Raw genomic sequence first — 13,565 nt, forward strand, 5'->3', positions numbered from 1 at the left:
CCGGTCACACTCTCTCTCAAATGGAATAATAATAATGATGATAATAATAATAGATACTTAAGAATAAACCTAACCAAAGAGGTGAAAGACCTGTATAGTTTTCAACTGTAAAACACCAATGAAGGAAACTGCAGATGACACAAAGAAATGGAAAGACACTCCATGCTTATGGATGAGAACAAATATTATCAAAATGTCTATACTACCCAAAGCAATCTACAGATTTAATGTAAGCCCTATCAAAATACCGATGGCAGTTTTCACAGAACTAGAACAAAAAATCCTAAAATTTGTATGAAATCACACAAGACCCTGAATGGCAAAGCAATCTTGAAAAAGAAAAAACTGGAGTTGTCACAATTGCAGACTTCAAGTTATATTACAAAGCTGTAGTAAAACAGTATGGTACCGGCACAAAAACAGACACATAGATCAATAGAACAGAATAGAAAACCCAGAGGGCATCTGGGTGGCTCAGTCGGTTAAGTGTCCAACTTTGGCTCAGGTCATGATATCATGGTTTATGAGTTCCAGCCCTGCGTTGGGCTCTGTGCCAACAGCTCAGAGCCTGGAGCCTGCTTTGGATTCTGTGTCTCCCTCTCTCTCTGCCCCTCCCCTGCTCATGCTCTTTCTATCAAAAATAAATAAACATTAAAAACAAAAAAAGAATAGAAAACCCAGAAATAAACCCACAATTACATCGTCAATTAATCATTTGTCATGACAAAGGAGGAAAGAATATGCAATTGGAACAAGACTGTCTCTTTGACAAACAGTGCTAGAAAAACTGGGCAGCTACATGTAAAAGAATGAAACTGATCACTTTTTTACACCACACACAAAAATAAACTCAAAATGGATTAAGGACCTAAATGTGAGACATGAAACCATAAAAATCTTAGAGCACCAGCAGTAATTTCTTTTGACATCAGCTGTGGCAACATCTTTCTAGATGTGTCTCCTAAGGCAAGGAAAACAAAAGGGAAAATAAACCATTGGGCATCAAAATAAAAAGCTTCTGCACTGTGTAGGAAACAATAAACAAAACTAAAGTCAATCTACTCAATGGGAGATGATATTTGCCAAAACATATCTGATAAAGGGTTAGTATCCAAAATATAGAAAGAACCGATACAACTCAACACCAAAAAACCTACAAATAATTCAATTAAAAAATGGGCAGAAGACATGAACAGACATTTCTCCAAGGAAGACATACAAATGGTCAACAGACACATGAAAAGATGCTCAACATCACTCATCATCAGGGAAATGCAAATCAAAACTACAATGAGATATCATCTCACATCCATCAGAATACCTAAAATCAAAAACAAAAGAAACAACATGTTGGCAAGGATGTAAGAAAAAAAGGAATCCTTGTGCACTGTTGATGGGAATGCAACCCCTGTGGAAAACAGTATGGAGGTTCCTCAAAAGGTTAAAAATAGAACTACTTGATGATCCAGTAATTGCACTACTGAGTATTTACTCAAAAAATTCAAAAACACTAATCCAAAGGGATATATGCACCTCTATATTTCAGCATTATTTACAACAGCCAAATTATGGAAGCAGCCCAAGTGTCCATCAATTGATAATTGATGAATGGATAGAGAAGATATGGTGTGTGTGTACATGTGTACATACACACACACACACACACACACAATGGATTACTTAGCCATAAAGAATGAAACCTTGCCATCTGGAACAGCATGAATGGAGTTAGAGAGTATAATGCTAAGCGAAATATGTCAGAGGAAAGACAAATACCAAGTGATTTCACTCATATGTGGAATTTAAGAAACAAAACAAACGAACAAAGGAAAAAACAAATAAAGGAGAGAGACAAACCAATCTTAACTATAGAGAACTGATAGTTACCAGAGGGGAGGTGGGGGCAGGGGGAATGTGTAAAATAAGTGAAGGGGATTAAGAGCACACTTATCATGATGAGCATTGAGTAATGTAGAGACTTGTTGAATCACTATATTGTACACCTTAAACTAATGTAACACTGTATGTTAACTATACTAGAATTAAAATTAAAAATTTAATTTAAAAAACCTTTATGCTGAGAGAAAAAAAGACATTAAAAAAAGAACATAAACTGTATAACTCCATTTATATGAAATGTAAGAACAAGCAAAACTGATCTACAGTGATAGAAAGCAGATCAGTGGTTGTCTGGCTTCAGGGGAGGAGGAAACTGACTGCAAAGGTATATAAGGAAACTTCTGAATTTGTCAAAATTCATTTAACTGTACACTGAAAATGTACACATTTTAAGTTATACTTCAATAAAGTGGGCTAAAAATAATTTTTGTGATTCTGTTTTAATAAGTTAGAAGAGTTAAGACTATCATGGACAGGAAATACTTTAAAATTCTTTAGGAAAAGTTGTATAAATTCAAGAGTAACGTTTAAAAACGTGAGTAGCTAGAACAAGAGACCAGTTACCAGAGTGCTTTAGTGATGGTGGAATACTAAAGGTAGCAGTCACATTCCAAAGAGCTAAACACCCCTAAGGCAAATATTCACAGAGGGAAAAATAATCATCTGTGATGCAAAGGACTTCGAAGATTACCTCAAAGAGCAGAGCCTGGGCTTTCTGTTCTGGCAATAAGCGCAGTCCTGCTGTTGCCTTCAGGACCACTGGGGTTCTTTTCCAGTGACTTCGGGGGATGGAATCTTTGGCCACCTCTAAGAGTCCTTGAACAGTCTCAGCACCCTTCAAAAGAGATGACCTACTCATACAGTGGACAGTTCATTTAGTGGCAACTGTCTATTCCCTCAACATGCTCAGGGGGATAACAGGAGTGAGGGAGCAGGGGGCTCCAACCACTCTCTGCTCTACAGGAGAAGAAACCTAGATAAGTAGGCTTCTTTGAAGGAAAATGCATTTAATTTTGGTTGAATGATAACAAAAATTATTCTTTTATAGCATGGTCATTTTAACTGATTGTTATTTTGTGTCTCATAAATTAGCTTCAGGCTAGAAAGTTGGGTACAGTGAAAAAAACACCGGATTTGGAGTTAGAAGACTTGCTTGCTAGCTCTGTGGCTTCATATAGGGACTTGGTTTCCTCAACTCTACGATGGGAGATACGCCTCATCCCACTGAAAAACTGCTGAGTGCACTGCATGCGGCAGACTGCATGTACGTGCACACAAAGGCTGGTGTGGCTGTTACCATGCTACAGGTTTTATGATCTCTGGAAGGACAGAACCTGCCAGGTACATTTTTGCATCATACCACCTACACGCACAGGACAGAGTAGATACTCAATTTATGAAATTAAAAACCATTATTTTAAATCCACTGTTTCCCTGAGTGAACATCTGACAACATGCTGCTACCTCTAAATCATCAGAATTATGAGCAACCACAACAAAATCTTCTCTAAATGTCAAATCAGTTTTTGACACCTCCCAATTTTCTGACGCATTTACCATTTCATATTAGTGAGCTGAGAAAAAAAACATCTTCACAGGTCTTCAAGTTCAAGCCATTCTTTTTTCTAAGATTTTATTAAGTAATCACATGCTCTACCAACTGAGCCAGTCATGTACCGCAAGCCATTTTTAATAGAAGTTTTTCCTTTGGTTAATGACTATGTTTGTAACAATATCTTTACATTTGCTACCAAATGGTCAATATTCTGCCTTATTCTATTTTGGTATGTCCTCTGACACACTGGGTATGGCATGTTATGGGTGCTCAAATGTGAAATACAGTCATGACAAAACTCTCTATACATCCTTTAATACCAAAGATTTTTGTTTTCATGAGTTCTTCCCTAATTTCTAGAGTATAGGTATACATGATCTGTCCTATATCAGGGTACTTTGAAATGAAGTTCATTGGGTCTACAGTTCCTCAACTGCTATGTTTATACCTCATACCTTATAGAGAACTCCATGTCTATCTTCTCCATCTACATTAATCAATGCAGTTGATGGCTTCAACTCAAAAATCTTAAACAGTAAATACAAAGGGAGCAATCTGCTAAAAAAAAAAATGGTGTCATCCCTGCATATCCACAATCTATTCTTGCTTCGTTCTGCCCAAGCCCTAGTGAGCTTGGGATGTACAAGTATAGCTGAGTATATCTGAGGACAGAAAACTGATCTTACACATGACTCAATATCAGTAGTGAACAGCATGAGGTATTTAACAGCAGCAGCGTGGTAAAGTTATTAAAGCATTGAGAATCTGAACATCTTGTTATAAAAAACGCACCTGCTTAGGTTGATCTACAAAAGCAGAAAGTCCTGGCTTCACAGAATCAAAAATTTCCCCTTCCAGAATCGGAAGCTGACCTTTTTGTCCATGGAAGAAAACAGAAGACAGATGGCTGATTACCAAAAGCTAGACTGTTTCTGATAGTGGGTTCTGTATCATATAACCTACTAGATTAACCTATTCCTCCAAGCCATCCCAAGTAATCCCACCTGTGAAGAGTGGCTTGTAGGAGTATTGAGTAAAGGGACAGAAAATGACAGGCAATTCTTGAGAGTCCCTCTGCCATTTGTCGGGGTGGACACCTAGCTCCTACTCCTGCTCTTAGGCTCTATATGTAACCTGAGAACACTGGAAATTCACAAAAAGTTAATCCTCAGGGTCGTTTCATCTCCTCCAAGGATGACAGTGATCCTCTCTCAAGACCACATCCAATATTCTCAATATTCTGGATCCGAAGTATCAACTACCTTTAGAGAAAAGGACAAATTACAACTATATTTCTTGGACATATGGGTTTTAGACTACAGGCAACCCAGATCTCTTTAATTTCACACTGAATTAAACTATATGCTCAATTATCGTCCAAAATCTTCTCTGAAGAAAGACATTCAGTAGCATTAAGATTCTGTTATTCATATCACATACTCTCAGCACATTCATTTCTAGAAAGAGAGGCTGAAGTGTAGATTAATAGGCACCAATGAGGGTACGAGTTGCACTTACCTGGTATTTTCTGCACAAAGGTATAAACATGAATTCGTGTTCCAGTGCTCCCTGCATCAAACATAATTCCATACAATGTGCTAGCACTGACATTGATGGGGCACATGGAAGACAGGAAGACACCCTCAAACCAAGTCTGCTGGTCTCTGTGGAAGACAGTGCTGCAAACACAGGATGTCACCAGCATGAGAAAGGCTGCCCCCCATGCAGTGGCCATTCTCCTCCCAAGATGTGGTGAGTCTAGGCTTTTGTTGCAGAAGCAATGCTGTTCATACACCTGCAGTGGCTTATAGGACAAAAGACAAACATAGACCAACTCGTCTTTTGTTTAAACCTGTAAACGAAGAAATACCTACTACAGAAATCCCACCCCCTTCCCCAAGGTGCTCTTTCTCTATTTTTTATAAGCAGCACAACAAGCTAGACCATAGTAACATAGGCTTTTGGCACCTTTTCCTTTAGAGTATCTTGTTGCAATAGAAAACTAGGATTTAAAATATATTTCCTCATTCTCTGCTTTCATTTGTAAGGTGGATCCCTCATACTCAAGGCTCTCTCTGCCACCCTGCTCTTATTGTTGAGTCTAATTGTCTTCTTTCAATTTCAACGATTTTGTCTTTAGATCATATAATAACCCTCCCACTTTCCTTCTCTTTTGTCTTTTTTCCTATGTTTCAATTTCTGAATTAAAGTTATAAATTTACATAGAAGTTATAAAGTCACTAGCATTAGGGTGTCCACAGGCTTCAAAAATCAGGCTACTGGACTGCTACCTGTGACCAATAATATTGCCAGGGTTTGCACATATAATCCCATTTTAGGGAAATCAACTTAATTTAAAAACACTTAAATGGACCATTATAGGTTTTTCTTGTTGTTGTTTTTAAGTTTCTTTAAGTAATCTCTATACCCAATGTGAGGCTCAAACTCGTAACCCAGAGATTAAGAGTCACATTGCTCTTCCAGTCCAACTGAACCAGCCAGGGGTGCTGACTGTTACAGTTTTAAAAAACATCTTTCATAGGTTTCAGGGTTCCATGTTATCCCTGTAAGAAGTTAAGGCAAATGAGCAAATTAAGCCAGAGAAACTCAATGACTTGCTGAAAGTCATAAAGCAGGTCATTGGTGAAATCCTGATCAGAAATCAGTCTTCACTTTTGCCAATCTTTCTTTTTCTGATTATTCCCAAAGCCTCCCTTACGGCAAGTTCTTGCCTATATTTCTTTTAGCAAAGACAAAAATCTTAGCATTAGTGCTCAGCATTATTTGTTTTAGATCAGTATATTATAGCAGGTTGAATATAAATGATGCTGAAAACCTACAGTAGGGTTACATGAAACAATGTCTCTTGGATAAGCTATATTTTCTTTGCTCTAGGCTGTATTTTCTCCTGGTATTCATGAACAATGCTATCCTCTAACATGTAAGGCTTCCTTAATGGCCCTTTATGCACTTTGCTCAAAAAAGTTTTGAGAGTCCTGTTCCAGCCTTCATCTCTGGACTTCTTCTTATGTAAGTCACAGTAACTGGTTATATAAGATCTAATTCTGAAGTTCCTATTGTTCAGTCCCCTTATCTCTAACAGAATACTCAGTATATTTGGGGCATAGATTGAGGATTCTCAGTCATTCTCAAGTTTGTTGACCTCCTAGGGTTCATTTTATCAAAATGCTTCTCTTCCCACAGGTGGCATATTGTATAAAATTATGCAAATTGAGGGATGCCTGGGGGCCGAGTTTGAGCCTGCATCGGGCTCTCCTCTGACAGCACAGAGCCTGCTTCGGATCCTCTCTCTCTCTTTGCCCCTCCCCTGCTTGTGCTCTCTCTCTCAAAAATAAGCAAACATTTAAAAAAATAATACAAATTGAAGTTAATTGCATTCAGAGTTTAAACTTTTAAAAATAACTACAGTAGTTCTGAGATACTAAAAGGCAGAGTTAGAATTATCAGTTTGAACACAATTCAAGGCTGGACTTCTATTCCATAGTTAAGAATAAAGGTTTCGGCTAGGGGAAAAAAAAACACAACTTTGAGTCTCAAAGGAAACTTTATCCCAGGAAAACAACACTGAAATAGGGCAGCTGCTTGGCCAGATTCATACTCACATCTTAAACCACTCCCTTTGGCTGATTTTTCTTTTACAGCAAACAGACTGGACATGTATATCAGTCTAAATAACTGAAAACAGAAACAACCATTTCAGATTCTTGGAGTATTAATGGATCCTTGCCTTGTCCAGATTTCAAACCATATCCAGTCCTTGGTCCCTTTTCTCCCTCAAGAAGAACATTTAGGGCTCTCCAGTCACCAGCCTTCCTCTACCTCTGTAACTAATTCCAGAGCAGCTTCTTAGGGCTCATTTTTTCTCTATTATTGTGGTTTCTGAAAAATCTCTCCAGCTTCTATTTCCACTAAGCAAACATTTGTTTTTCTGCCAAAAGAGATTTCACATGGAAAAAAATGCATGCTAGGTTATCTGTTCTCATGAAGTGAAAAAGTGCAGAGTCATACCAGGTGTTTAGTGTGAAACTAAACAGATCTTAGAGAAAGCAAAGGATGAAAACATAAAATGCCCCTTCTGCTTTTAATCCCTACCTTCTAACGCCACTTTCAATCTCATTTTTCTTTAAGATTAGTTAAGAATGGCTTACAATTTAGAGTGTATAGAATGGGATCCTCTTTTACACAACCGCAGCCTGAAAAGCTTGCTCATTCACTTCGTTAGTCTTTGCTTAAATGTCACCTTCTTGAAACCTTCCTTGTCGACTCAATTTAAAATTGCAGCCCACCTGGCCACATGCACATCTTCTACCTTCCTTCCCTGCTTTTTTTTTTTCCATAGCACTTTCCATCTTCTATATAGTTTACTACTTTTGTGGGTTTTTTTCATATTCCTTGCTCTCTGCCATCCTCATGTGAGCTACATATGGGTGGGAATTTTTGTCTGTTGTATACACTGATGTGTTCCTGGCACTGGAACAGTACTATCACACAGTAGGTGCTGAATAAGTACTCTGAGAAGATGAATAGTGATCCAATAACTCAGGCATTGGATCCTACCCATTTAGCAATATAAGAGCTGACCTCCTAAAAAGGAGGTTAATTACCTTCCACTGGAAGATCACGATTCCAAACTTCCAGGGCAAAATTGTTTCTTCAAACATGTCAATTATATGTTTTATATGCTACTCAAAACAAAACAGATAGTCAAGTTTACTTTCTACAGACTGGGGAGTATACACATCAGTATACTGAAATTCACTCCTTTCAGAACTGACCTTCTCAAACATCTCTTGCTCACTTCTCCTATTCACCCCCATAAAGTCCCCTCTTCAATTCTTTTGAGACCCTGGTGCCAGCTAGTGTTTGTCACTATTCTCATTTTCTTCCAAGGTCTTTTCAATATATCTTTGTCTCTATAGGAAACATTAATACTCCCTAGTCAGCCTCCCCAGAGCTTCACACTCCAGATTCCCTTCTCCCATGTCACCCAGACAGACCACAATCCCACAGAACCCAGGCCCCATTTGGGTGCTCACCAACTCATGTCTGCCTGTTCCTGTGAATCCTTGCTTTCACTGTTGGTTGCCTTTTGCTCTTTGATCCTATTTCAAGAATCAAGCTAGCTTCATGAACCACGTTCACCTTTGTGCTAGCTAGCTTGCAACTAACTACGTGGCATTTTACTAACTCCCTTCTTGATCTTTCACTCCTCCCTTATCCACCTTTTTTCTGGGTACACATGATTGTCTGGTTCATCTACTTTTATGATAGTTAAGTGTCAACTAGTAGAATTGTTTATAGGGCAGAAGTTGATCAGGAACTGACTTCTCTATTTTTATACAGGATATTACATGTTCTATTTACAATGACAAAATATGTAACTATGTAATAATGTTATTAATCCCCTCCTATTTCATGTTTTTACAACCTTAGTCCACTCCTTGGTAGCTTCTATCCTTAAGATGAACTTAGAAACCTGGGCATTGGATTGTTTACTTAATAAGCATTTACTGAATGTGGGGCACCTGGGTGGCTCAGCTAAGCATCCAACTCTTGATTTCAGCTCAGGTCATGATCTCTTGGTTCGTGGGATCAAGCCCCATGTTGAGCTCTGGGCTCACAGCTGCAGAGCCTGCTTAGGATTCTCTCTCCCTTTCTCTCTGCCCCTCTTGTGCACATATGTGCACACTCTCTCAAATAAACTTTTAAATAAATAAATATTTTTTAAAAATTAAAAGTAAATAAATTAAAAGGTCATATATTTAAAAAAAAATAAGTATTTACTGAATGTCTGATATATGCCAGACACTGTGCTATCTCCTAGATACAAAAGAAGGATTAGATATAGGCTCAGCTCTTGGGGAGACTTCAACTTACTAGAAGAAACAGACAAGTAAACCAACAGCTACAATGCACATACTGTGGTAAGTTCTTTTATGGGAATATGCATAGAATGTTATAGGAATGGACCTACGAGGCAAATAACTCATCTCAGAGTTACCGAGTTACATCTCAGAGGAAGGATGGAGTTGGGAAGGAAGAGGGTGGCTCCTTAAGGGATAAGAGGCCTAAGCTGGGTCCTGAATCAGAGGTAGGAATTAGCCTGGTGAAGTGACACAAGGAGAATCCTGAGAACTTTAAGTATTAAACAGATGAAGTATAGAGAGCCAAAATAGAGAACAGGTGTGAGAAACAATGGTTCTGTAGGCAGTGAATCATATTTCAAAGAATGGACTGGTTTTCCTTATACAGTTCCATGAGAACACCTGATTGTTAATTTAAGTCCTTCTATTCCTTCCCTAAACAAATATAAGTATTGACTGACCTGAATAAAATGACACAGGATTTCTCAACAGTTTAAAATAATGGAATGGGGGCGCCTGGGTGGCACAGTCGGTTAAGCGTCTGACTTCAGCCAGGTCATGATCTCGTGGTCCGTGAGTTCGAGCCCCGCGTCAGGCTCTGGGCTGATGGCTTGGAGCCTGGAGCCTGTTTCCGATTCTGTGTCTCCCTCTCTCTCTGCCCCTCCCCCGTTCATGCTCTGTCTCTCTGTCCCAAAAATAAATAAAAAACGTTGAAAAAAAAATTAAAATAATGGAATGAAGTAGGTAACTGGAAAGGTCCACCAAAAAGTCTTAGTGAAGCTCCCACTGCCAATTCATCTGAGCTCCACAAAAAAGCTAGCTTTAACAAAGTTAAAAATTAAATACAAAGCAAGTTTAAAATGTAACCAGAGTAAAAAATTTAAATAAGCTGAACTATGGAAATGGATTAGCCAAACTACTCAGAGCAAAAGTTAGTCAAGTAAATCAAAACAAAAACTGGTCTAATTTAAGTATGAAATAGATTCAGTACGGTGAGCAATGCCTCATTTGGGAATATAAGTTGGGACCTACATACCCAACACCAAGGGCCAGAACTCTGGAACACTTTGCTATTTGAAGAGTGTCTAAGGTGAGGGAACATGGTATCTTTTGTATTTCCAAACCCAAGTACTGAGCCTGGAACATGTTAACATCAGTAAATTTCCTTTTTTTTTTTTTTAACGTTTATTTATTTTTGAGACAGAGAGAGAGACAAAGTATGAACGGGGGAGGGTCAGAGAGAGAGGGAGACACAGAATCCAAAACAAGCTCCAGGCTCTGAGCGGTCAGCACAGAGCCTGATGCGGGGCTCGAACTCACTGGCCGTGAGATCATGACCTGAGCCGAAGTTGGACGCTCAACCAACTGAGCCACTCAGGCGCCCCAACATCAGTACATTTCTAACTGACTTGGTACAAGTGAACTGATAATATCTGCAGACAAAAGCATTGGGGAAGAGGGTACCACCTTTCCCAGTGTCTTACTATGGCTATCACATACCCAACTCCCCATGCCCCTCAAAACCAGCTCATGGATAGTAATGCTATTCCAGGAATTCTATTTATTCACAAATTCATTCATTCATTTAGGCATTCCAGAAATTATCAGCTGCCAATGCTACTTACAAGTATGTCATGCAAAGATGAATCATCTTAGACCTGGCCTTTAACAGACTACAGTAAACAGGAAATAAATACATGTCCATGAACTGTGTCTGTAGAGTTAAAAGGTGACAAGTTGCACAGTTGCCATGCTCTGAGACTTTAAAACAGGGAGATATTATTTACAGCTGGAATAATTGAGAAGGCTTTATAAAAGAAGTGGCATTTGAGGAAGGTCCTGAGAAGGGGCATTAAGATAGGAGAGGAGTACTTTTCAGGAAACAATGATTCAAGACATGGATATAGAAAAGGGATGGAAGCCCCTGGGGAATAGTGAACACATCAGTTTGACTAACTGTCATAGGAAATAAACTTGGAAGGGCAAATTCAATTCAGATAGGAGAGCACACCAAACACTCAGCTGAATTTAGACTAAACTCTGTAGGCAACGGGAAGCCATTGAAGATTTTGAGCAAGGAAGTGTCACAAATATGAATCTGGCCATTACATATAAGAAAGACTGAAGTGGGAAGCCTTAGTAGGCTCCATTCTGGTGTCTAATTCTACAAATGTTCACTGATGCCCATCAAGTGGTAGTTGCTTGAGAATTAAACATGAATAAACAGACTTTTTTATTCAAGATTCTCAGAGTCTGGCAGAGGTGACAGACATAGACACAAATAACCACACTTTCAAGTTAATCATAAAAACACTAAAAGAGCCCAGGGCCTTAAGGACTAACTCTATTGATAGGATTAGGAAAGGCATCATGAGATGGCATGTGAACTGATTGTGAAAAATGAATAGAACTACAAAAATAATATAGACATGTGGATAAAAACCAGAGGGACTATAAAAAGATGAAACAGGTAAATATGAAATAGGTAAATTATGAATGGCTTGATTTCATTTTTTATTTCCCCAAAAATGTGTAATATGGATTTCAGAAACAAGAAAGTACACTATTAGCAGAGGAGGGTATAGAAGAGAGGGTTAGCACTTAATGCAGGGGACTGTGGCCAAAGGAGCACAATCTGAAGTAATAATAATAATAGTGGCTAGTATTTATTGAAACCTTAATACTAGCTAAGCACTATGTTAAGTATTTTACATGCATCATCTCATTTAATCTCACAGTACCACTCTGTGAGGTAGGTTTATTTATAACACCCCCTTTCTAGAAATGAGAAAACTGAGTCATAGGAAGCTAGGTAATGTAAGACCATATAGTAAGTGAAGAGAGCCAGAAACCAAACCCAGATGGTCTAATACCAGAGCCCACAGTTTTAACTACTAGGTCACCCAGGAAGGGTCACCTAGAATGACTCCAGGGAAAAATGGATTTGAGGGTGGGAAGAGAAGGTAGAGCAGAGAAGAATGATCAGAGATCATCAGAGATGCTTCATCAGAGATGAAGCATCAACATGCAAAAGTCTTACAGTAGTTTGATCTCCTTCCTATATACGACCAAGAACTTTTGATCTGTTTCCTGCCGGTTAGAACCAGAACTTCATTATATTTCCACGATCTGACCACTTCTGATCACTCATTGCTACCACCTTGGCCCAAGTCACCATCATCTCTCATGTGATTTACTCTGTCTTAACAGAGCTCTGCTTTTTTAAAAAAAATTTATTTATTTTTTAATGTTTATTCATTTTTGAGAGACAGAGAGAGAGAGAGAGAGAGAGCGAGCATGAGTGGGGGAGGGGCAGAGAGAGAGGGAGACACAGAATCCAAAGCAGGCTCCAGGCTCTGAGCTGTCAGCACAGAACCTGACGTGGGGCTCAAACTCACAAACCATGAGATAGTCATGATCTCATGAGCCAAAGTCAGATACTTAACTGACTGAGCCACCCAGGCACCCCAGAGCTCTGTTTAAAACAAAAAATTGTTTATGTATTTTGAGAGAGTGTGAGAGTGAGCACATGTGAATGCAATAGTGAGTGGGGGGAGGGGCAGAGAGAGAGGGAGACACAGATCCCAAAGCAGGCTCTGTGCTGTCAGCGCAGGGCTCGACTCAGGGCTCTATCCCAGAAACCGGGAGATCAGGACCTGAGCCACAATCAAGTGTTGGGTGCCTAACCGACTAAGCCACCCAGGTGCCCCAACATATCTCTGCTTTTACTTTCACTCCCGAGAGCCTTTTTTTATTTAAAAAAAATTTTTTTAATGTTGATTTATTTTTTAAAGAGAGAGGCAGAATGTGAGCAGGGAGAGGGGCAGAGAAAGAGGGAGACACAGAATCTGAAGCAGGATCCAGGCTCTGAGCTGTCAGCACAGAGCCTGACATGGGACTCAAACTCATGAACCATGAGATCATGACCTGAGCCAAAGTTGGACACTTAACCAACTGGGCCACCCAGGTGCCCCACCTACAGTCTGTTTTTAACAAGCAAATAAAGTCATCCTTTTAAAATGTTACATGTCTCCCCTCTGCAAAATCTAGCAGAGGCTTCCCATTTCCCCCAGAGTAGCAAGATTCCAACAAGTTTTCATGGATCCACCTGTTCTGCCTCCCTCCCTATTACCTCTCTCACCTTATCTAAGTTTTAATCTTACTCCCCCGCATCACAGACCTCTGCATGCTTACATGTCAAACATGCTCTGGCCTTAGGGCCTTTG

At 39.2% G+C, this 13,565-nt stretch overlaps 1 protein-coding gene across 15 annotated transcripts in view; it reads right to left on the reverse strand.

Annotated features, from left to right (window-relative positions):
* ENTPD5 (ectonucleoside triphosphate diphosphohydrolase 5 (inactive)) overlaps positions 1–13,565 on the reverse strand; it is a 50,589-nt gene that overhangs the window by 23,072 nt on the left and 13,952 nt on the right. For 5 of the 15 annotated variants that reach the window (XM_053224704.1, XM_027066136.2, XM_027066140.2 and 2 more), the window contains 4 exons: positions 7,078–7,150; positions 4,973–5,258; positions 4,247–4,326; positions 2,591–2,734 (listed from right to left, as the gene is read on the reverse strand). In XM_053224704.1, coding sequence (XP_053080679.1) covers positions 2,591–2,734; positions 4,247–4,326; positions 4,973–5,189 — 441 coding nt within the window. In that variant the 5' untranslated portion in view covers positions 5,190–5,258; positions 7,078–7,150. Of the gene's footprint in view, positions 1–2,590; positions 2,735–4,246; positions 4,327–4,972; positions 5,259–7,077; positions 7,151–8,079; positions 8,158–8,511; positions 8,877–13,565 lie in introns of those variants that run through there. The other 10 variants (XM_053224705.1, XM_027066147.2, XM_027066137.2 and 7 more) reach the window with 8 other exon arrangements.

Source organism: Acinonyx jubatus, chromosome B3 (genome assembly GCF_027475565.1).
Source record: "Acinonyx jubatus isolate Ajub_Pintada_27869175 chromosome B3, VMU_Ajub_asm_v1.0, whole genome shotgun sequence".
NCBI classification, from domain to species: domain Eukaryota; kingdom Metazoa; phylum Chordata; class Mammalia; order Carnivora; family Felidae; genus Acinonyx; species Acinonyx jubatus.